The 24,735-nt window shown below is 45.2% G+C and overlaps 1 protein-coding gene across 1 annotated transcript; it reads left to right on the top strand.

The window, feature by feature from the left end:
* The first annotated feature begins 1,860 nt into the window (after window positions 1-1,860).
* On the top strand, window positions 1,861-20,639 carry mbd2 (methyl-CpG binding domain protein 2). The gene is made up of 7 exons (XM_012877509.3): window positions 1,861-2,381; window positions 7,379-7,538; window positions 9,844-9,984; window positions 11,500-11,590; window positions 11,676-11,853; window positions 14,054-14,181; window positions 20,067-20,639. Exons 1-6 carry the CDS (start codon window positions 2,272-2,274, stop codon window positions 14,169-14,171), a joined length of 798 nt encoding a protein of 265 aa, XP_012732963.1. The 5' UTR covers window positions 1,861-2,271; the 3' UTR covers window positions 14,172-14,181; window positions 20,067-20,639.
* Window positions 20,640-24,735: the final 4,096 nt, after the last annotated feature.

Raw genomic sequence — 24,735 nt, 5'->3', positions numbered from 1 at the left:
GGTCAGCTTATATCATAAATATGTGAATGTCTGTAGCAGAGAGCAGATATCTAAAGGTGTGGACAGGGCCAGGCTGGGAATTTCATTTCCAGCTTAACCTGATGAGTTCTAAGGTTCCTGCTCTGCCTCCATACAGACTTCATGTAATTTTCTGAACATCAATGTGATATTACCAGGTTAAAGTTTACTTTAGTAAGAGGAGTTCATGCAGGATAAAGCAAATCTGAATTCAAGGACCTTTTAGCACTGAATCTTCTTCCCAATGGCTCTTCGACCATATTTTAAATTTATAATTTCATTATCTTGAAGCCTTTATTTATATAGCTCAGTCTGACCACTGAGCTATATAATACACTGGAGTGCTAATAGCCGCTGTTAGAACGAGTCGTGTTGAAGCCACCAGCCGCCATATTGGTACTCCCTATTTTCCTCCAGTAACTAGGGAATATGTGCGCTGCAGCATCGAATAATAAGGATTTTTTCATGTTCGGGGGGGCTTAAAACTTTTAAAATGTCTAATGCCATATACTTTTATGTTATGTTCTAAAACTATCAAGTACTGAGAAAGTCATGTGCTGAAATATTTTGCATTTTATTAATTCAAATATACATATATAACATTTATAAATATATAAATAACAATATACAAAAACATATTTACATATATGTATACATATACACATATTTATATATACATATATGTATATTTAATATGAATAACATGTAAAATATTTCAGCACCTAATTTCCTAGTAGCTGATAGTGTTAGTACATCCACTGACTAGAATTACCTGTGAAACGTTTTCATTCAGCCAGAAAACTGCTTGTTGTTGCAACCAAATCCTATGGGATTCTGTGAGAGTAGGGAGTAGCAAGATGGCAGCCAGTGACTTCAGTTTTTCGGCAAAATCAGCACTCCAGTGTATTTTATAGCTCAGTGGCTGAGAGTGTGTAGTCTAACAGAAAGGTCACCAGCATTGTGAACATATGATAAAAATGAGATTTGAGCTGACAGCAGATGTCTGATCTGTGGTCTGATCCAAGATGGCCGCCCTGTAAGCACGTCAGCCTAGCGGCCGGCAGCGTCCAATGGGGCGTCTACGTAAATTATATCTGCTGCCACTGGCAGAGCCTCTGCGGGGGCGCGTCCGAATCAGGTTGTGGGAGAAGTCCATCCATCGCAACAGAAGATCTGGAAGAGGAGGGGACCATAACTCTTACCAGCCTGGTAAGAAGTAGTTGAAGATGTCAGAACTTGTAGAATTAGGAACAACTAAGAATATTTGCTTCACAAGGAAAGTTTTGTCTCTTAGCAGCATTGGTCAGGGATATGAATTAAACACAGGCATGCAGTAAATAATTAATTTTCATAAATCCTGCAATAAGACGACATGTGTCTGCATCATGTAATGCAACAGGCAGCTGCTCCATGTAGGGAGGGGGGAGTGCTTGGTGGCGACTTTATTTGCCTGATTTCAAAGAAATAGCCATAACCATGAGCAAAGGTGGGTAGAGGGACCGCAGTTTGTTCTCAAGTAACAGTAGAAGTAGTCATCCAAGAAATTACTCAGGAGAAAATTAATTTGTTTGGTAAATATGTTGCTGTAGCTGGCCTACTAACCCATAACCAAACTTAATGCTTAAAAGAAGATACTCAGACAAACAGAAATGTAACGTTATGCGCAAAGCATCTTTTTTTCATTGTGTTTTAATTTAATTTTTTATGATCATGTATAAAAATAAGCGTTGGGTTGGTTTTCCTTTAGTAAGCTGCTGAATATTTAATATTTCTTCTCCTTCTTTATTTTGCAACTTCGCTTGACAATGCTGCGTTTTGATTGGTTGTTTAATCCCGGAAGTGTAACACGGAGCGTAGGTGTTTTTTACGGTAGTCCGGAGTGAGTCATCTCTTCGCCACAGACGATCTCCGGGCAGCGTTTATGTGTGCGTGAGCTTGTGTGAGAGACGTCACAGCCTGCCGTTGGTCCGGTTCAGCTCCAGTTCAGCTGGTGCGGATCACCGGTTCTTCCGGCAAACTCACGGAACCGACGCCGGCGTTCAGCCAGGACCCTCCCGGGGGAGCGGGGGGGTCACGGGACTGTCCGAACCGGGATACTTTCTTACCCGGGCTGAACCGAGAGGACCCGAACCGGGGCGGGGACCGCTGCCGTTAACGTCCGCGAGTGACGTCGGTCCGCCTGAGATCAAGCGCGCCGCCCGCTCGTCTGGGACTCACCGGAACCGATCCGGGACCCAGGAGCTCCGAGCGGTGATGGAGAGGAAGAGGACGGACTGTCCGGCTCTGCCGCCGGGCTGGAAGAAGGAGGAAGTGATCAGGAAGTCCGGACTGAGCGCCGGAAAGAGCGACGTCTACTACTACAGGTGATCCGTCAGTTCGGAACCGGCACTACCGAATCGTTTGTTGACAAAGGAGCGCGCTGTTCTGTTAGAGTCAGCTCCGTTTTTCCAGAAGCGTCCCGGTAACCTGTCCCGGTGGGATCTCTCCCCCACCCCCCTCAGAGAAAGAAGTCGGTGCCTCTGACAGGAATTTCAGGTCCGGATCCCGGGACCGGGCCAGCTGGGAGCCCGGCTTCTTTTCACTTTCACTTCATTTTAAGCAACTACTACTCAAGCCGGGCTCATTCTGCCCGGTACCGGGAGTTTATCTATACGGTGAATAGAATAAATCCTTTATGAAGCAGCAAAGAGATGACGGTTCTAGACCAAATTCACCAGGGGGGGGCAAGGTGGGGCCACTGGGGTTTTTCCCCCATAGGGGCACATTAAAGAATAAAGTAATTAAACATAAAAAAATAATCATCAGTTATTGTTTCTTCACCAGTTTATATAGTCGTAATAAGGACTGGGTTTCATCTAGGATGAGCCGATTCGATATGATCCTCTATACAGCTTAATTTGATTTGACTCCAATATCAATATTTATTACAATCAACAAAACCAGCCAAATATTATATTTATGTTCAATTTATTGAACACTGACATATTACCAGGAACATAAAGTGCATTTAGTTTAATGCATTTATCGTATCATAGAAACCAAAAATGTGCCCAAACGTCTGATTTTAGGGATGAAGGCGCTTCTAAAATCTAAAATCCTGTCGGCTGTTCTGCAAATTCGTCTCACTTGCTCTTCCTTGCTGTGAACAGTAATGGCTGTAATAACGCACCCTAGTGGTTGGGAGGTATATCGATATTGAAAGACAGAATATGGATATTAAATAGTTTTTAAAAACATCAGTATTAATATTTGTGTTGATTTTTATGCGCAGCCCTAGTAAGAAGTGTATTTAATGTTATGTCTTTAGTACAGGGGCGGGGCCAGTTCTACGGGGGGCCCCTGTTGGCCCCTGCCTAGAACCGCCCCTGCTCTAAGGTGCGAGCAATGAAGAAATCAAAGCGCTTCTAATATGAGAAAAAGATAAACCAAGTAAATTCAGACGGAAGTTTTCAAATGAGGACTTAACTTACTGATGGAAAGGCTTATCAGAACCCGGCTCTGTCTAAAAAAAAAAGTAATTACACCCTCCTGGTAGGTCCTCACGCCCCCATCTGAACAAATTCAAGAGCAGATGAGAAACAGCGTCTCTGACATCTGAGTCTTTAAAGGGTTCCAGATTTAAGGCTTTAGAGAACCACGGTCCACACGCGGAGAGAACGTGGAACAGTGCAGAGGCCGACCAAAATGGACCCCATGGCAGAGTTCCAAGATCAGAACCGCTGCCGTTTGTGTCCCTCTGAACGATTTTGGCCGGCCTTGGCCTAAATCTGGTTTGCAGATGCACATTAATACAATACTGATACAAGGCCTTTAAAAAAGGCATTTTTAATTTTTCAAAATTAAAATCATATTAAAACGGTGTTGCAACACAAATTTGTACCTTTTTATTTAGACATATATTTGTTCTTAATTTAAATTAATAGTAAATAGGAGCACTTTTTTTATTTACCAAAAACCAAAGTCTAAAGATATCAGACCAATTCGCTTGTTTTTAGATAAAAAAAATGTGTTTAGTTTATTGTTTTGCTTATTTTTATTATTTCAGAAACATGTTTAGTTTATTGTTGAGCAGGTTGAAATGAAAAAAAAAAAACCCTAATACTAATAAGTATTATTATTTTGTGGACCCTGAATACTTTCTACTTAGCATTTTTGGGCCCCATGGCCAAAAATTTGAACACCCCTGCTTTTGACAATTTGTTATTATAAGACGGTTTTCAGGGTGTTTGAGTAGATTTTTTTAATTTATTTTTAGTTCTAGCCCGGGAACCAGGAGGGAGCATGGGTCATCCTCGCTATATCAAGTTTTCTTCTGGTTAAACGTTGCCAGACATTTGTGGTTACTTTTACAAAAAAAAAAAATACTGACAGAAAAACCTCAGTAATAAATGAGCAATTATTTTTTTGTTGCTCAAAAACTTTCAGAAGGATTTTTCTGTGAAAAACGTTTCCCTGACAAAAACAAATCGTCCATCTGCATTGACAGAGGCCAAACTTCCTCCATGCCAGAATTCCTTGGGGGCCGTAAAACCATCCGGAGCGGCCGCAAACGGCCCCTGGGCCACATGTTGGACACCCCTGGTCAAAAGATTACTTTATGTTTTGGACGTACAAAGATTTAAAGATAACGTTTCTTCAAAAATCTATTTTGTTAATTTAAGTAAAATGTTTTTTTTTATTATTATTACATTATTGAGATTAATTTTGTTGTTAGATTTTTATTTAAAGAAAAAGTAATTTTCTTTGCCCCCTCAAGTGCTTCCAACTTTATGACTTTGGCCCTCATAGCAAAATAAGTTTGGATGCCGCTGGTTTAAATGGAGAAAAGCCACTAAATTCACTCCCTGTGTTTATTTGTTTTTCCTGTGACGTCTTTTATTAAAAGCATTTTCTCAGCCGTCCGGTTGCCGGTCCTTTCTGCTGCCCTGACGTTCCTCCGTCATTCCCAGCAGCCGTCGCTCGGCTCGTTTTTCTTCGCGCTTCCTCAGATGAGCTCTAGCAGGACTCTGCAGCTCGGCGTTCTCTGCTGCTGCATCGGGTCACACAGGAAGCCACGGCTCCCGCTGCAGCGAGGCGACGGCAGCCGTGGCTTCCTGTCGATCGACGGTCGAGGCTCGGCTTTGCCAGCAGCCGCCGTCACTTCCGTCGCTCGGGGCAGCGGCGTGACTCATCAGACTAACCATGAGGGAAATTAGTCAGCGGCGTGCCGGAGGAGCAGCGACGCCCTGCTGAGGCCTCCAGAGCCGCAGCCCCTCAACGTCTGGGGTTAGATTCCCAATAAAAGGCCGGGAGGAGCCCAGACGGACTGGGGAGCGTACCTGCAGCACGTTACGCTGCAGGTACGCCTGACCTCTGACCCCCGTGGCTTCAGGCCCGCCTACAGAAGCACGGCAGGGAGCGGAACCTGAATGTGGGAACTCCTTCGGGCGTGACCGACTGGTTGTGCTGTTGGACTTTTGCATATTTGTCTGATCCTGACAGCAGGAAGTCGCTTCGTGGGAAACGCTGAGGCGGCGTCACGGCTGCAGCAGCTGCAGCTCTGACTTCAAGCAGGCCGCTGGAGGAGGTTCTACGGCCCAGCGGTACCTCTCGCTTCACTGTAGAGAGATTTGGGTCTACTCTTGTTGCTTCTGGGCGCTGAGGTCTGCAGACGTTTGATGTCCAGACTTTGACTAGGCCATTGTAACCCCCGGCCTGACCCGTATTCTCCAGAACTCCTGCACTGCTGCGTTTATAGAGGCGCTCCTGCTGATAATCAGTTGTTATTCTGGCCTGATTAGAGCAACCCTGGAGGACGCTGGTTATCTCGGTACCGCCTGTGGGTGATACCGAGCCTGACGGTACCGTCTGCTGACAGCGGCCCAGTCAGCTGGTTTTTTTATCTCAGAACAAGTTAACCTGACCTGATCTGTGCCTGACGTCGTTCTGTTTGACCCGGTTACTCTGATACCGTTCCAGTAGATGTAACTGCTGGGAAAAAAACAACAACTTTAACACAATTTTGTTGTAACATATATTTAAATACAATGTTAAAAACAAACATAAATTAAGACCAATATACACTGTTTCCCCGCTGTTGGTGTAGGGCTGGACGAAATAAGAAACAAAAGCATATCGATAAAATAGAAATCATATTGATCGATATCGATAATTATCAACAAATTCAAATGTTAAGAGCAGCTCTGGCTATTTTATGCTGTTGCTTAGCGACTTATTTTTAGATTCTGAACAAACAAATAAAGAATTTAGACTCAACCCTTTATTCAATCAACTTCTTACCAAAACTAAAAGGTTTTAAAAAAAAAAAAAAAGAATGTGTGCTCTCTGAACTCTTTGAAGGGGGCGGAGCTTCCCGGGTCTGCGTTGTGATTGGTTGGGAGGATTTATTTTTTAACCTACATGGCTAGTAGGACTGGGTGTCATCTAGGATGAGCTGATTTTATACGGTTCTCTATACATAGCTCAGCTTGATTTTGATTTGACTCCAATATCGATATTTATTACTTTCAAATTAATGCTCAAAGTTATTCAGTCAACCAAACCAGCCAAATGTTATATTTATGTTCAATTTATTGAACACTGACATATTAACAGGAACATAAAGTGCATTTGGTTTAATGCATTTATCGTATCACAGAAACCAAAAAATGTCTGATTTTTAGACTCGTCTCACTTGCTCTTCCTTGCTGTGAACAGTAACGGCTGTTATAGCGCCCCCTAGGGGTTGGGAGGTATATCGATATTGAAAGCCAGAAGATCGATATTAAATCGTTTTTAAAAACATCGATATTAATCTTTGTATCGATTTTTATGCACAGCTCTAATGGCTAGAATGCAAAAGGAAGGAAAAATGTTATTCGATTCAACTTTTTCTTTACCCTTTTTCTCTATCGATCGATATATATTGTTATTGAGTTATCGTGCAGCCCTATCTTGGTGTTATCCTGGTTGTCACATGACCTTCGGTGTGTAAGAGCGGGAAAGGTGCATTGTGGGGCAGATTGAACACGCTAGCAGAGGGGACGAGGTAAATATGTTGTATAATTACTCCGTGATGCGAAGTAATTATACAGGTTGTTGTAAACGTGTAGCGGACATGATGGCAACACTTTATGGGTCTTTGTTCTGTTTAGTTTTCACGGCGTCACTGTGTCCTAACGCCCAGAGGTGCTGAGAAAAGCCAACGATAAAAACCACAGCAGAAACGATCTGATGAGAACCGTCTGGTTAACGGAGGGGAAAATGGCTTCAGCAGGTTTTGGTTCAGCAGAACTTTAGCCGTTACCTCCAGAGGAGAACCAGAGGAGAAGGTCCTCCTACTTTTCCAGCGTTCCTAACCGGTTTCCTCTGTCTCCTGCAGCCCGACGGGGAAGAAGTTCCGGAGTAAGCCTCAGCTGGCCCGTTATCTGGGGAACGCCGTGGACCTGGCGTGCTTCGACTTCCGCACGGGGAAGATGATGCCCGGAAAGCTGCAGAAGAACAAGCAGCGGTTCCGACACGACGCGCAGAGCCTGGCTAAGGTAACGGACCCCACCTGCTGAGGGGGCGGGGCTTGGGCCGATCACCGGGTCAACGGCGATCCTCCTGCCGGCGGTTAGGCCGTGTGATGCGTGCGGTTCTGACGTCTGTCTCTAACCCTCCTCTGGTGAGGGACGGGGTTCTGTCCGACCTCTGTGGGCGTTTCCAGTCCGATCCGACTCAGTTCTGTGGAAGTTTCCGCTCTGACTCAGCTCCTGTGTGGTCCTGTTGGTTTCTCAGTCTGGTTTCAGTCCCTCAGTGTTCGCCGAATGACTCACTCTGACTTCCTGACTCGGACCGGTCCGGGCGGCAGGAGGGTTCTGAACCGTCTGTCTCACAATCAAGCTGGATCGCAGAGATCAGAGGTTTCATGCGCTTTACTGGGGTTCTCACCGTTTTCTGGCCCGGTTCCTGGCTCTGACCAGAACCGGGCCAGAAAACGGTGAGAACCCCAGTCCGGTTCTGTTCTGAAGCAAAGTGAAAAAGCAGCCAAGGTCCAAAGAACAGCTCCAGAGGACTAGTTATGAATAAAAGCAGAAAACTAGAGAAATGTGTAAGACCAGCTGCTCTAATCTGGACCTGGACCGGCCCGTCAGAACCAGATTCACTGACACAACAGAAAGGCTTCAAACTCTTTAAACCTTAAATTGTTTCTGTTTATAAATCTTTTATTGTCACAGTACCTCCTGCCTTTTATTCATTAACTCTCTCATATATATATATATATATATATATATATATATAGAGAGAGAGAGAGAGAGAGAGAGAGAGAGAGAGGAGAGACGAGCAGAGAGAAGAAGAGAAGAGAAGAGCCGCAGACATATAGAGAGAGCAGATCGCTAGCGCGCGTTCGTCGCGCTAGCTCAGGTCTACCGGCTATCTCTCTCGATCTCTCTATCGCCTCTGCTGCTCGCGCTCTCAGCTCTCTCAGGCTCTCCTACCTCGCTAGCCTCGATAGAATAGATAGAAAGAATAGATAGATGGATGGTTGTTCTGAGCGGGTCTTTTATCGGGTTGAATAAATAAAGCCTGCTCAGCGGCTCAGGGCAGTACAGCGCTCCAACTTGTCTGGAGCAGCAGGACCAAGCGTCACTAAAAGGGACTTGAACTACAGACCCCCCGACACCGACCCGGAAGGATCCTGGGGGATTTAAGCAGCTGAATGTTTATCAGAACCTCGCCAAGAAGCATTAGTCAGTGGGGCTGGATGTTGGAGTTGGGTTCCTGGTACCAGTCCTGCTTTTAAATAGCACATGCATATTTAATTAGGATCTGTTAACCAGCTTCATCTGGTCCAGAACCAGCTTGGATGTGTTCAGAACCACTGCAGAAACAACGTCCCAGGTGATGATCGTCGACCTTCTGGACAGAGCCTAAAGAAATCAGACCAATTAGCTCGTTTTTGTTTTTATTTTTTTAAAATGTGTGTTTAGTTTATTGTTTTGCTTGTTTTTATTATTTCAAAAAACTTTGTTTAGTTTATTCTTGAGCGGGTTGAAATGGAAAAACAAAAAGTTTTTGCAAATTTGGTTAGATTTTTAAAAAATTATTATTATTTTGGTTCCAAAGAACCACTCCAGGGTCCAGGAGGCACCCTGATGGCCCCCAAACATCCCGCCTCTTTTATCTGTAGAGCAGGGGTGTCCAGAGGGCGGCGCGGGGGCCATTTGCGGCCCTCGGAACGATTTTCGGCGGCCTAAGCCTAAATCTGGTTTTGCAGATACACAGTAATACAATACCAATTTTTAATTTTTCAAAATGAAAATCTTAATTAAAAGGGAGTTGCAACACAACTTTTTACCTTTTTATTAGACATATTTTTGTTCTTAATTTGAATTAATAGTAAATAGGAGCACTTTTTTTTTATTTACCAAAAAGCAGTCTAAAGAAATCAGATCGATTTGCTTGTTTTTATTATTTTTAATTAAAATGTGTGTTTTAGTTTATTGTTTTGCTTGTTTTTTATTATTTAAAAAAAATGTGTTTAGTTTATCGTTGAGCAGGGTGAACTTAAAAAACAGTTTGCTAATTTGATCTAATTTTTTATTATTATATTATTATTTTGTGACCCCCTGAGTACTTTCTACTTGACATTTTTGGCCCTCTTGGCTTTTGACGATTTTGTTATTATAAGGCAGTTTTCAGTGTATTTGGGTTAATTTTTTTTCCTTTTGGGTCAAAAGTTTTTTTTTTTAGTTCTTTTTTTAGCAACAAGGAGCCGTCTCGGGTTCTGTTGAGTAGAAGCAGAGCACCAGGGAGGGAGTGAAGGAAGACAACACCGACACTTTCCCCTTTTTCCTCCCCCAGGGAGGCAAACCGGACCTGAACACGGCGCTGCCCATCAGACAGACGGCGTCCATCTTCAAACAGCCCGTTACCAAGGTGACGAGTCACCCCGGAAACAAGGTCAAGGCAGACCTGCAGAGAGCCGTTGAGCCGCCGCGACAGGTGAGACCCGGCGCCTCAGGGCGGGGCCAGAGCGTCACGCGGCAGGTGATGGCGTGGAGGGCTGTAGTGGCAGCCAGAAAGCAGACGGTGCTGAGGGGCTCATGGGAAAATTATTCTTTTATAAACACCTGGAGACACTTTATCGTTTAATACAAACCAATCAACCATAACATTATGACCACCAAGAGAGTTCTATTCCTCCTTCTGCAGCTGTGGAGAGGTTCTCATCCAGGTGTTTGAGCTCTGACAGAAGGTTCCCGTCCTCTGAGATAAGCTTCCCTGCCTGTTACAGAAGGTTCCCTGCCTGTTACAGAAGGTTCCCCGCCTATTACAGAAGGTTCCCTGCCTATTACAGAAGGTTCCCGGCCTGTCACAGAAGGTTCCCGGCCTCTGACAGAAGGTTCCCTGCCTGTTACAGAAGGTTCCCCGCCTATTACAGAAGGTTCCCTGCCTGTTACAAAAGGTTCCCGGCCTGTCACAGAAGGTTCCCGGCCTCTGACAGAAGGTTCCCTGCCTGTTACAGAAGGTTCCCGGTCTGTCGCAGAAGGTTCCCGGTCTGTCGCAGAAGGTTCCCTGCCTGTCACAGAAGGTTCCCTGCCTGTTACAGCAGGTTCCCGGCCTGTTACAGAAGGTTCCCTGCCTGTTACAGCAGGTTCCCTGCCTATTACAGAAGGTTCCCTGCCTGTTACAGAAGGTTCCCAGCCTGTTACAGCAGGTTCCCTGCCTGTCACAGAAGGTTCCCGGCCTGTCACAGAAGGTTCCCGGCCTGTCACAGAAGGTTCCCAGCCTGTTACAGCAGGTTCCCTGCCTGTTACAGAAGGTTCCCTGTCTGTCACAGAAGGTTCCCTGTCTGTTACAGCAGGTTCCCGGCCTCTGACAGAAGGTTCCCTGCCTGTTACAGAAGGTTCCCTGCGTGTCACAGAAGGTTCCCGGCCTCTGACAGAAGGTTCCCGGCCTCTGACAGAAGGTTCCCGGCCTCTGACAGAAGGTTCCCGGCCTCTGACAGAAGGTTCCCTGCCTGTCACAGAAGGTTCCCTGCGTGTCACAGAAGGTTCCCGGCCTGTTACAGAAGGTTCCCTGCCTGTCACAGAAGGTTCCCTGCCTGTCACAGAAGGTTCCCTGTCTGTTACAGAAGGTTCCCGGCCTCTGACAGCAGGTTCCCTGCCTCTGACAGAAGGTTCCCGGCCTCTGACAGCAGGTTCCCGGCCTGTTACAGAAGGTTCCCTGCCTGTCACAGAAGGTTCCCTGTCTGTTACAGAAGGTTCCCGGCCCCTGACAGAAGGTTCCCTGCCTGTCACAGAAGGTTCCCTGCCTGTCACAGAAGGTTCCCTGCCTGTCACAGAAGGTTCCCTGTCTGTTACAGAAGGTTCCCTGCCTCTGACAGAAGGTTCCCGGCCCCTGACAGGAGGACCTGAGGAGGCGTTGTGGCTGACCCGTGTCCTACAGCCGCTCTTACTCACCCAGATCTTCAGGAAGTTCTTACTTTGGGACTAACAGACATGTTTGCGTCTGCAGCTGTTCTGGGAGAAGCGGCTGAAGGGTCTGCGGTCGTCGGACGTCACAGAGCAGGTCCTCCAAGCCATGGATCTGCCCAAAGGCCTGCAGGGTAACCCCCCCCCAAAGCGTCCAGCTAAAGCAGCCTCCTGCTCCCGCTCCGTCCTCTGACCTCCCCGCCCTCCTCGCCTCCGCAGGTATCGGTCCGGACTCCAGCGACGACGTTCTGCTGTCGGCCATCGCCAGCGCGCTGCACATGAGCTCTGGTCCCATCACGGGCCAGACGTCGGTGGCCGCTGAGAAGAACCCGGCCATCTGGCTGAACACGTCGCAGCCGCTCTGCAAGGCCTTCACGGTGACGGACGAGCAGATCCGGTGAGACGCTGAGAACACGTTGATGTTGTAAAGGTTGAATGAGTTAGACTCCTGTAGAGCTGCACATCTAGAATAAACTCACTGGGAACTGTGGGAAGTTGAGTCTTTAGATGTTTGACTGAAGCCAAACTTCTCAGCGGGTTCCTCAGGAACCGTCTGGACCAGCTGGACTTTCTAATCTCTGCTTTTATTTCAGTATTTCATGAAGATTTTAGCTTCTATGTTTGCTGCTATCTTCCTACTTCCAGCAGTCAGACAGCAGGGGGCGCTGTGGGAACAGTCTAGAGAACCACTAAAACCCATCAGCGGATCCTTCACACCTTCTTCACCTCTCCCTGCTCTTTTCTCTCTCTCTCTCTCTCTCCATCCATCTTTCCTCCTTCCTGGTGTTTCCTCTTCATTTCCTCCCTCCTTCACTCCATTTTCTCCACCTTTCCAGTTTTGCTTCCTTTTCTTGCTCCTCCTCTCTTCTTTCATTTCCATCCCTCCTCCTCCTCTCACCTCTCCCCCCTCCAGCATTATTCCCTCCTCTTCATTTTTTATCTCTTCCCTCCATTAATTTCTCATTCTTTCTCCATCCCTCCCCTCCGACTCTCCGGCTGAATGTGCCTGTCAACCCAAATTGCTCTCATTCCTCTCCCCTGCTGCCCTCTTACCCCGGCGCCACATTTCATTCCTCTCTGGCTTCTTCATTTTTCTCCTCCATGTTGTGGATAAAGGATTCTGCTATTTAGTCCCGTGTTGATCTAGATTCCTGGAGTCCGGACCAAGTTCTGGTGGTTCTGTCCACAGATTCGCTAATATTTGAATCTGGTTGTGTAGCTGGGCTGCAGCTTTGCTTTGGTTCCTCACAGAACATCGCGGTGGTTCTGTGAGCGTCTCAGTCTGATGGAGAAAAATGTTCAGCCTCTTCTCTCTAGAAAACAAGATGGCAGCCGGATTTGGGTCAGCAGAGCTGCATCTGGACCAAAACGTCTAGACGGATGAGCGTTCACACTGAGCCTGGTTCTGGTTCTGCTGGAGGTTCTCCTCCCTGTTAAAGGGGAGTTTTCCTCTCCACTGTCGCTTCATGCATGCTCAGTATGAGGGATTGCTGCAAAGCCATCAACAATGCAGACGACTGTCCACTGTGGCTCTACGCTCTTTCAGGAGGAGTGAATGCTGCTTGGAGAGACTTGATGCAACCTGCTGGGTTTCCTTAGAGAGGAAACTTTCTCACCAACCTGGAGGATCTGATGGAGTCTAACTTTGGAAAGAGGCTTTAGATGATGGTGCTATATAAATAAAAGTGAATAAAACAAATGAATGCTTTCATTATGGAAGGGGCTTCCCAAACATTTTAGCCTCTACAGCCACGTTTCAGTTTGTGAATTATTATTTTATGACACGTTTTTTATAGTAAAACTGATAACTGTTAACTGATAACTTTGGGATAGATAATCCCCCCCACACACACACACACAAACACACACACACATTGTTGCATCAAAGATGATTTGATGCAACAAAGAACTAACTTAGAACTCTCAGAAGAGTCGTGATCCTAAATAATCTCCTGAACAGATTCCTCCAGGATTGACGTCTCCATGTTTCAACATTTCCGAGTAACGATGATGCTGAACCTGTCGGGTCTTCTTGTTCTCTCGAGGAGGCTGATAAAAGTCCAGATCAGTTTGACTTTTATCCAGACACATTCCAAAAAATGGTAAAAAACAAAGCAACTGGACTTGTTTTCCGTCGTTAAAGCCATTAAGCCAGCAGAGTGGACCGAAACTGGTCCACTCCTCTGTAACGAGGAGTCGTCAGGGTCGTTATTGGTGGCTTAATGGCTTTAACGACCGCCCACTACTAAGGGGTGGTCCTGTTTCTGTTGAATCTGCATGTTATCTAAGCCATTACAAGGCCTTTGTTTGGTAATGGTATAAAGCTTGTTACTCCACATTACTCCAGACTTTTTGAATTGAGAAAGCTTCCTGGAGAGGAAGTGAAACGTCTTCAACTACAGAAAACAAGTCCAGTTGTTTTGTTTTTTACTTTTTTTTTGGAATGACCATGACCTGGATGACGGAGAATCTTCACCAGCATCCAGACACATGGCAGCCCTGCAGCCCAGGGTTCCTCCTGTTGAAGCAGAGGGAGTTCCTCTTCCTGAGGCGCCGCCGCTCTCAGCCCAGTAACGGCGATCCGGTTGTGTCCGCAGGGAGCAGGAGCTGAAGGTGTACCAGGCCCGGAGGAGTCTGGAGGAGGCGCTGACGGCCGACAGTTTGGCCAAGGCAGCTGAAAACGCCCGGGAGCTGCTGCGGGGAAAGACGGCCTGAAAACGGACAGGTGAGTCAGGAGGAGAACCGGGCCGGCGGCGTTCATGACGTTCTGCTCAGAGGCAGAATCGTTCTTTGGGTCGGGTCTCACGTCTTTCCAGCTTCCTGCATCCTGCTGTGGCTGCCAGCGTGTTCCTCTCAGCAGAACCCGTGTGGGCTTCGCTGCGGTTGCTGGTGTAATTCCCAGCATCAGAATCGGGCAGAATTAAGGCGTGTGGAAGTGGACCGAGGATGGTGCTGGTTCTGCAGACATGATGAGGAACCAAACTCTCAAATGGAGCAACAAGAGTTCCTCATTAATGTTTTGGTTCTGCGGGACAGAACGAGTCCAAACTGAATGGGTTTAAACAGGAACCTTTAATTGGGTCTGGTGGGCCGACCACTCCTGGGGAGGTCCTCCACCATTCCATGTGTCCTCCATCCGTTTCTCACCTGGTCTGGAGTTCCTTTAGAGCCTCTAGCCTGCTTCGTTTTGTCAGACGGGTTCTATTTAAGTGATTTCTTGATTCTGCAGTCAGACCAGTAATCTGGCCGTGGGTTTGGATCAGGAAACAAGCAGCCGGTGTTGTTAATCACAGTTAAAGCAGGATTTAACCAGGAGGAGAATCACTTTTCCACTTAGAGCCAGGCTGGTCGGGAAGCTGTTCTCATTAATAACTGAATCATTGCATAGAAAGTGTTTATTTGTTTTTACTCAGGTTATCTTCGTCTAGTTTCACCTGAAACATCTGAGTGTGACGTTAAGCAACAGTAGAAGAAGAAGTCTGGAGCGCCGGCCTTTCATTTTAGTTTGACTGGTCATGTGGGGGTAATTAATTATTTGCAGATGAAGTAAATGTTAAACCTGAAGCTCTGGATTAACAAATAAGTATAAAAACTGTTGTTCTGCTGTGATAAATGTCATATTATAGAGTTTTATATTATAATAAAGAAGGACTGACACTACATGCCATAAAACAGATTATAATTACTGACATCTAGTGGTGAGGTTGGATATAACAGCCACGTAATTCGGTTTATGTTCTTAGTTTATGCTTTTGCCCAATAATCAGCCTTACAGGTGTAAACACATGGCCAGGTGTCCACACCTGTCCCATACATGTCACAGGGACGTGGATGAAGACGCATTAATTGAAAAAGGTGATCCGGCTGATGGGGCGACTCACGCTGCAGGCATCACACGTGATCAACGCCTCTCTGGGTCAAATGAGACGCTGACTCTGGAGTCTAAATTAGCTGTTGAGGAGAAAATTAGCAGTTTAAGCTGCACCACAAAAACAAAATAAAAATAAAGTTTCTTGGTTTGTGGCTTCAGCAGAAAAAGAGTCCGAGCAGAGATCAGGCTTCTACCAGCAGATGCTGATTCTTTGAGGTTTGATCTGCTGAGTCAGATATTTTTTCACTGAGCAGGACGTTGTTCAGAGGCGATAAATAAACAGAACAGAAAGACGTTTCTTTTTTTAACGTGTCCTGTCTGGCAAGTTTAGCACTAAGAATTGTCTTGATGCTAAAACGAGCCCAACAGGTTTTACTTTCACAAGCGGAGCCTTACAGCTTTATTCATCGGGCTCTGCTTGATTTCTATATGCAGAAAGCTTTATTAGAATTTATTCTGGGACTATTTCATGTTAAATGGACACAGAAACGGGTAGAAGAGGAAAAAGATGAGACAAAATAATAAAAGGGACAAAAGGTGAAAGAGAGCAGAGGAAAGGATAACTGAGTCTGCTTCTACACCTGCAAAGACAGATATAAACGAACAGCAGAACCAGCTGATAAAGTATTACAGGTACAAACTATCAACGCCCTGATACCATCACTGAAGAATATACAGGATTAATTAATACGACATGTAGAAAGTGACAGCTGAAGATAATAACGGCGGTTTTCTGGATAGAAGTGAGTCTGTAAGTACCTATAAATATGAACCTTTAAAGATGAGGATCTTAAAAAAGGAACCTTTTCATTTTGCCATAGCGCTCTGCTGGATTTATATATGCATAAAGCTTTATTAGATTTTTATTCTGAGACTATTTCACATTCAGTGGGAAGGAAGATGGGAGAACAGGTAACAAAAATAGAAGAGAGGACAAGATAACATCCTGGAACAGAAAGAAATTATACATATATAATTATATAGATCTCCATTTTTTTCAGTTAAGGTCAAAGATATTTTTATTAATATACAAAGCATCAAACTACATGATAACAACATGTTGGGAGTTCTTTGATTTTTACGTATTTAATGAATAGAAATAAAAGTTTCAGCATCTGACCTGTTAAATATTGGCTGATGGATCGTTGCATTTAGGATAATAAAGCAGGAACCTGAATCTGAGGACAGTTTAGATTATAACTAATTTTAGAAGAAAAACATTTTTTAATTATACATTTGAGGAAATGAATCTGGCGTCTTGAACCAGCACAGAAATAGAACTGGACCCATTTTGAGTGGAGCGGATTCATGAGAACAACACAAAGTTTAGTTTGGGAAAGGTTCGTCGTGATGAATGTCTGCTGTGTTTCCTCTGATAGGCGACCGATAAGCAGCCGCTTTTCTTTGTTTTTCCGTGGAGGAATTAATGCAGATATATGCAGAACAGAAGCTGTGTGGTCCTAAAACGCAGTGGAGGAGGGATTACTGACGGAGGTTTCATTATAGCTGGACAACAAGCAGCCTCCATGTTCTCAGCTGCTTGGCCGATCTTCACCGCAGCACGTTTGATGTGTTCAGAAACAGCCCAGCAGGGGGCAGCGTCACGCTGGGCGAGAATACACAGCAAACTTCTTTATTCTACTACACGGTGATGAAAAGCTTAACAAACAGAGAGTCTCCCAGAATCTGACCGTCGCTCTTGGTAAAGTCGGTGAAGCCTGACGGCAGCCGCTGCGTCTGTGAGAGCGTTCCCTGCTAGCCTGTTAGCCTGTTAGCCTGCTAGCCTGTTAGCCTGCTAGCCTGTTAGCCTGGTGGCAAAGTCACAGCCGTCTGGGAGCGTTCCCAGTTAGCCACCGTACACAGCTGACAGCCCTCAGCAACAGGTGGGGGAGGGGAACCCTTGGCTGCGCTGCTTGTGACCCGAAAGGTTCTGGTTGGCTGGTTCCAGGAAATTTAGACTGCAGGGAAACGTGATGGAAATTATAATCTCTGTCCATCCATTCATCATCCATCCATCCATTCTTCCATCCATCCGTTCGTCCATCCATCCATCCTTCCATCCATCCATCTCTCCATCCATCCATCCATCCGTCCATCCATCCGTCCATCTCTCCATTCATCCATCCATCCTTCCATCCATCCGTCCATCTCTCCACTCATCCATCCATCCATCCATCCTTCCATCCAGCCATCTCTCCATCCATCGATCCATCCATAATCGTTCCATCCATTATCCATCAATCCTTTCATCCATCCATCCATCCATCCATCTCTCCATTCATCCATCCATTCATCCATCCATCCTTCCATCCAGCCATCTCTCCATCCATCGATCCATCCATAATCTTACCATCCATCATCCATCCATCCTTCCATCCATCCATCCATCCATCCATTTGTCCATCCATCCCTCCATCCGTCCATTCATCCATCCATCCATCCATCCATCCATCCATCCATCCATTTGTCCATCCATCCCTCCATCCTTCCATCCATCCATCCATCCATCCTTCCATCCTTCCATCCATCCATCTCTCCATTCATCCGTCCATTCACCCGTCCGTCCGTCCGTCCATCCATCCATCCATCTCTCCATCCGTCCGTCCGTCCATCCATCCATCCATCCATCCGTCCATCCATCCATCCATCCATCCGTCCATCCATCCATCCATCCGTCCATCCATCTGAACTTTGTTTTCAGGTTCAGGGACTTCTGCAGTCAGTTGGTTGCTGTGGATTTTATTTAAGTTTTTAGAGTAAAAAGGATTAAATACAAACACAGTTTTCAGATTTCTCTTCTGAATCCTTTTACTTCCGCTTTACAGTTCTGCTTCTCTCTGTTGGTGCGTCACATAAAATCCCCTAAAGTTTGTAGAAATGAGACAAAATGTGGAAATAATCTGGAAGGAACCTGAAGACTAGAGTGCTTCAGTTTCTGCTGTAGCTGCGGTGAGATTCCCGCTCAGCTCCTCGCCGCCTCACTCAGCCGTGAACTCTTTGTGTCTCGGTGTCATTGTTTCAGCGACTCGCCGCGTCTGTTCAGCGTTTTTATGTTTCAGCCTGATAATCCCCGCCTCCGTCTTAATTACTCCCTAATAATTAGAAAATCCTGATAATCTGCAGCCTAATCGAGGCCGTCCGGCTGACTGACGCACAGACGGGCTGGACGGTTATCTCTGAAGGACTTTGAAGCAGATAATTCTCTCTGTGCCTCGACGCTCGCTAATTAGCAGCAGCTGAAAACCGCCTGAATCAGCTCCTCTGGATATTCCAGCTAATAATAACGCCTGTCTGTCTGTTCCCCGTCAGCGGGGGTGGGGAACCCTCTGTCTCCATCAGATAAAACCCGCCGTGCACATTTAAAGGAGCAGGCCTCCAGGAGGAGGCTCTCAGGTCAGAGGAGAGTCTGAGAACATGCAATCCTGAAACGTAGCGGCAGAAAACCCAGAATGTGAGGGAAGATGTTTTCCTGGAGCTACGCGACGCCTCAGCGGAGTCGCGTAGCTGAAACCAGATATTTACATACGCTCCATCTGACAGGAAACCAGAGCAGACTTCCTGTTTCGGCTCAGCCGCCACGGACAGAATCATCTCTATTTATCATCAGCTTCAACAAAGTTTCCAGATGTTTGGTGGATTCCAGCCAGAACCGGTGTAACTGGGTTAAGTTCTCGGACACCTTTCAGCTCCGCTCACTAACCATCTCTGGATCTCTGGGTCCATTTGGTCGACCCATTTGTGTCATTTACCCCATTTACACTTTATTGTTTACCCCTTTTTAAACTATCGAGTGTAAATGGATCGCTGAACCGAGCCAGACACAACCGGACCGCGCTAAATGCAGACCAGTTCGTTGGTAGGGCTCGGCCCGGTTTTTCAGTGCCTCGGTTCTCAGATAACAAAGAGCGCATGAGCAGACAGCGTCATCTTGTCAGACATTCATAAAAATACTAGCTTCCTTACCGAGCCACAGTCCAGTGATGATTCCTCAACGTTCGTTTGTCTTATCCACTTCCCAAAAGCCGACTCCATCAAGTAAATTCACCAAAGGTTGCCTTCTTCGCCTGACTCTCCACAAACAACGAAATATCACAATTATAACCAAACATAACTTCCTAAATGTTACGGGCGACGCCATTTTCATTTGCTTGAGTCCCTTCTTCAATCCCAGAGAGCTGTAGTACCGCAGATCGTCACTAGGAGGCGAGGAACCGTGCTAGCGTGATGTGTAAACGGTCGTTAGAACCAAGCTCGGCATGGATCCATTTAACAAGGGTAGTGTAAATGGGGCTATAACTTCCTGTTGGTTCCTTCAACATTTCCATATAATCTTCTATAATCCTAGTTTTAGTGAAAACACGGCCAGCTGCATTCACACCCGTCTGCAAACCCCTAAACCTTTATGGTATCCCAGAGAAAAGGGCGTGGCAGTAATCGATGCCTGAGGACACAAATGCACAGATAAGAATCTCAGCTTTTTCAAAGGATAACATTTGCCCAATACTTTTGATTTTTCTGATAATACGATAAAGTCTTAGTCTCCTCCTTCAAACGAGGCTCAAAAGGAAGCCTCGTTTGTTCTGACATTTATCCACAGCTGATCGTGACTGAACTGAAACAGGAAACGGTTTTTCTGTTGAATCAATGGAGTTTCGTGTTTTCCAGGATGTAGATCCAGCAGAACCGGATCGAGACATCCAGACCGGCTTAACCGCTTCCTTCTGTCCTTCTCTCCTCAGAGTCCTCGTCTCCTCCATCCTCAGGGTTATCTCCGTCTTCATCCACATCCCGACTGCAGACCAGCAACTCCCCACAGACCGGACCCCAACCAGCAGCCCCCCCACCCCCCCGATACTTCCCCGACCTTCCCGTTCAGGAAACCGTCTCCACGCCGGACGCCGGCCCGACCCGGAGCTGCTCAGACGGACCGGCGCCAGCGACGAGTGAAGCTGCAGGAACACTGAGAGCTGCAGCAGCAACCAAAGCCTTCAGCCAGCATTTCCCTTTTTTTCCTCCTGATTATGTCTTCTTCTCATCAGACTGATGCCGTGATGAATAAAGTGAAGTGGGTCCAGTACTGACCCGGTGTCAGGCCCGGCCCGGCGCTAACTCTGCTAGCCGCGCCACGCCGCGTTCCCGGTCGCTGGAGGCCGATGTCATCAGCTCGAAGTCCTCAGGGTTTGATTTAATAATTATGAGAATTTACAGACATGTTGAACAGAATAATTGCTTATTTAAGAGAAATTTTATACCTTCAGAGAACTTTAGTGTACATTTCTTCTACTGGAGAGAATAAAAAGATTATATTCACAGTTTGTTGGTGCTGTTTATCCCACGCGGTGCAAGCAGCTGGAATCAGGAAGACGAGTGGCAGAAAACGCAGCGCTGGCTGTGGAACAGTCCCACACCATGACGCTGCCACCACCGTGCCGCGTTTCTAGGCCTGACATGATGAGAATTACACAGCAGCCTCAGAAAACCCACAGCAGTACTCCTCACAACCGGACCACTGGCTTCTTGCTGCTTCTGGCACCGTTCTGGCAGATTTTTGGACCGCACTTGCTGGCAGAACTGCTCCAACACTGCAAAAATAGAACTAAAAACAAGTAAAATGTTCTTGAAATGAATGTATTTGCCCTTGATTTGAGCAGGTAAATAAGACAATTTGCCAATGGAATAAGATTTTAGCATTTAAAATAGGAACAATTCATCTCCATCATCTTATTTCAGGTGCAGTATATCTAATTATCTTATTTTAGATGTAAAAATACTCATTCCATTGGAAAAATATTTTTATTTACCTGCTCAAATCAAGGGTAAATACATTAATTTGAAGAAAATTTTACTTATTTTTAGTTCTGTTTTTGCAGTGAATCCACTTACATGAGTTCCTCTCGTGGCACAGACCCGACTTTTAATCCGATCAACACATTTTTAACGGGTTAAGATCAGAGACTTGTGGAGGAAGCTTGATGTCGGCCCGTTTATCCAGCCCAAACCCAGCCTGGATGTGTGTTTGGTGCCGTTGGCAGGTTGGAGCTCCCAGACCGTCGCCCTCAGAGAAAAGGACGTAGTTTAGGGAACTAGAAGCTGCTGCTAGAACCACAGAACCACAGTGACCCGGATCTCTGCAGCTGTTTGCATCAACGAGCCAAATCTCTCTCTGAGAAACTTTTGGTGAGACATTTCTTTAAGAGTTGAGGCTTTCTGAACTTAAATGCACGGTGACGGCATCATGATGCACTGCAAAAACAAAACTAAAACTAAGTCGAGTCTTTAAATGAGTGTATTTGTCCTTGATTTGATCAATTAAGACGGTTTGCCAATGGAATGAGATTTCTGCACTTAAAATAGGAACAACTCATCTCTATCCTCTTATTTCAGGTGCAGTATATCTAATTACCAAAACACTCTTTCCATTGGCTGATCATCTTATTTATCTGCTCAAATCAAGGACAATTACACTAATTTCCAGAAAATGTGACTTATTTTTAGTTCCGTTTTTGCAGTGTGGGGCTGATTTGTTACTCGTGGCCCGGGTGAATTGGACCTCACCTCTAACCGTCTCGTGCTTTCACCGTTTTACCCATCAGTCACCTGGGCTGTGGCAGGAAGCTGGAGCGCCCAGAGAGAACCCACGCATGCACAGGTGGAACCTGCAGAATCCAGCTGATCGCGTCGAGTCTTTAGCTTTGCAGCAATCCCTCCTGAGTAAGCACGTGGCGACAGTGGAAAGGAAGAACTCCCTCTGAAGAGGGAGAAAGCAGAAGCAGGCTGCTGCAGCTTCAGTCCTGGTTGCTCTCTCGTTGGCTCTGAACCTCCGTGTTTGTCTGAATGAACGTCAGACAAACCGTTTCCTGTCCAGACGTTGGACAAACGTGTCAGAAGCAGACCGGGACAAAGCCCACTGCCAGCGCTGCCCTCATTTGCATCAGCTAATGACTTTACGGTGCCAGTTTCTGATGGCTGCAGCTTCACGTTTAAAGTCCTGCTCTGCAGCCAGATGCTCCCGTCTCTCTCCATCTCCGTCTCTTCCAGCGGTTCCTGTTTCCCGGCTGCTGCAGCAGCGGCGCCGCTCGTGATCCGCATCCCAAAACGAGAGGAGCAACACGGAGCGGACGACATTAAAGCTTAGATATTAACTGTACAGCAGCTTCACTGCAAAAAGGGAACTAAAATTAAGTAATTTTCTTTTTTGTAATGAGTGCATTTTTTCTTGATTTGAGCAGGTAAATAAGATTATTTGCCAATGGAATAAGATTGTTGCATTTAAAGTAGGAACAATTCATCTCTATCATCATTTTTTCAAGTGCAGAATATCTAATTATATTATTTTAGGGGTAGAGCTACTTGTCCCATTGGCAAATAGTTTTATTTACCTGCTCAAATCAATGAAAAATAGACTAATTTCTAGAAAATGTTACTTACTTTTAGTTCCCTTTTTGCGGTGTTATAACAATCTGCTGCTGGAGCTGCTTCCAGATGTGATGAGATCAGATTTCTGCTGTTTGTTGCTTTTTTTTGCCCAGCCTAAATGTTTAAGATAATAAAACTTATTTCAACATGAGACAAACAAAACCTGAGCAAATAAAAAAAAAATCAGTTTTCAAATGAGGATTTCATTCAGAAGCTCCAAGCCAACGTGGCCTCGTGTGGAAAATATGGCTCCTCTTATCTGTTTTTGGACATTTTAAGTTTAATTTAACTCGCCACACTCGGTCATCACCATAGACATAATATAAGAGTAGACGCGTCATTGGGCGGGTTCTGCCTATGCTGCGATGCGTCAGAGCATCCGCCATCTTAAATGTGGCAAATCTGCAGTAACTCAGTCACTTAAACAGCATCAGAGGGGCTTTAATCTCTGAATATACTTTGTATTTGTAGTATTTTTTTTTGTAATATTACAAGTTTATTTTCGTATCCCTTTAGCTTCATTCTCCTGAATTTATTCTCCTAAAGAATAAAAGTATTTAAAATAAACTAACCTGGCTTTATTAATCCAGGAGTGAAATAATTCTGCAAACTGTGATTATTCTGGAAATGTTCCCCCTTAATTCTCATATTATGACGTTTTTATCATGACATTATTACTATTGTGTTTGTTTGTTTATTTTTACTTTATTGACCTAGGACTTTTTTTCTCATATTAGTAATTTTACCTCTTTAATACTCCCCCAAAAAGTCTGTTCCTAAAGGTTCACATGTGACACGGTTTTATGAAATAATGAAGACTACAATGTTTAGATTTATATATATATATATATATATATATATATATATATATATATATATATATATATATATATATATATATATATATATATATATATATATATATATATATATATATATATATATATATATATATATATATAGATAGATAGATAGATAGATAGATAGATAGATAGATAGATAGATAGATAGATAGAAGGCAGATACATTTCCATGCAGCACAGGAATGAGGCATCTTCTCTGATCCACGTTCACAATAACAGAACTCAACTTTTTTCTGCCACATACAATATGGCGGTGACGTTGATGTGCGAACCTGCGCCCTATGACACGTCTTCGTATATGATGTCTGTGGTCCTGCTGACTGCTGCCTGACCCATAGAACCATGAAGTCACTTAAGCAGAACCTGTCTGGCAGCATGAAGTAGGCTGAGAGATCCCACACAGCAGAAATGAAGAACAGATGATGTCTGGAAAGACTTACAGATGCATTCTTGAGGCTTTAGGGCTCCAGAGAACCGCTATCCACACATGGAGAACTCACAGAACAGCGGAGAACCTTCCCAGGAGAGGCCAGCCTACCAGAATCACTCCAGAACCTCATCGGCGACCCATCCCGGATGTCTCAGAGAGAGAGAGAGGTAGAAATGGGCTCCATGGGAGAAACCCAAGACCAGAAGACTTGATGCTTCATTAGTAACCCGGTTCTGTCATCTGGGCCCATTTCACATTCTGCTGATCCTCAAGACTTCTGGGGAAACGGGCCATTGGTTCTGGAAAACCCGCCAACGAGGCTGAATTACAACAATCCCGTAGAGCAGAGCGGGTCAGCGCTCCTCCTCAGTTATCAGGTAAAGGGGTTGATTACTTTCTCAATCAGGGCCAGGCTGGTGGAGACAGCTTAGTTCCCTTCTGTGAAATCAATGATTTATTTTCACTTTATTTGTTTGATGATCTGAAGCATAAAGGAAAGCTCTAGAGGGGAGGGAATACTTTTGGACCGCTCTGTATATGCTACTGGAGGCCTTTAAACAGCAGAGGGCGTCTGGGACCGACTACAATGTCAGAGAATATCCATGACTTTAATATCATGAATTTATGTCTTTAATTGTGGAAAATTATCAGTTTTTCCTGTAAATGTTTGACATTTCGACAACAGACGATATATATATA

Source organism: Fundulus heteroclitus, chromosome 8, assembly GCF_011125445.2.
Source record: "Fundulus heteroclitus isolate FHET01 chromosome 8, MU-UCD_Fhet_4.1, whole genome shotgun sequence".
Classification (NCBI taxonomy): Eukaryota; Metazoa; Chordata; class Actinopteri; order Cyprinodontiformes; family Fundulidae; genus Fundulus; species Fundulus heteroclitus.
Note: the sequence above shows the minus strand (reverse complement) of the source record. Positions and strands in the feature narration are given on the sequence as shown.

Excerpts from the sequence above, each read along its gene's own strand:
- mbd2 (XM_012877509.3), top strand. The coding sequence starts at position 2,272 with ATGGAGAGGAAGAGGACGGACTGTCCGGCTCTGCCGCCGGGCTGGAAG. Across the intron at positions 7,539-9,843 it reads ACGCGCAGAGCCTGGCTAAG|GGAGGCAAACCGGACCTGAA; the intron begins GTAACGGACCCC and ends TTCCTCCCCCAG. Across the intron at positions 11,854-14,053 it reads GTGACGGACGAGCAGATCCG|GGAGCAGGAGCTGAAGGTGT; the intron begins GTGAGACGCTGA and ends TTGTGTCCGCAG.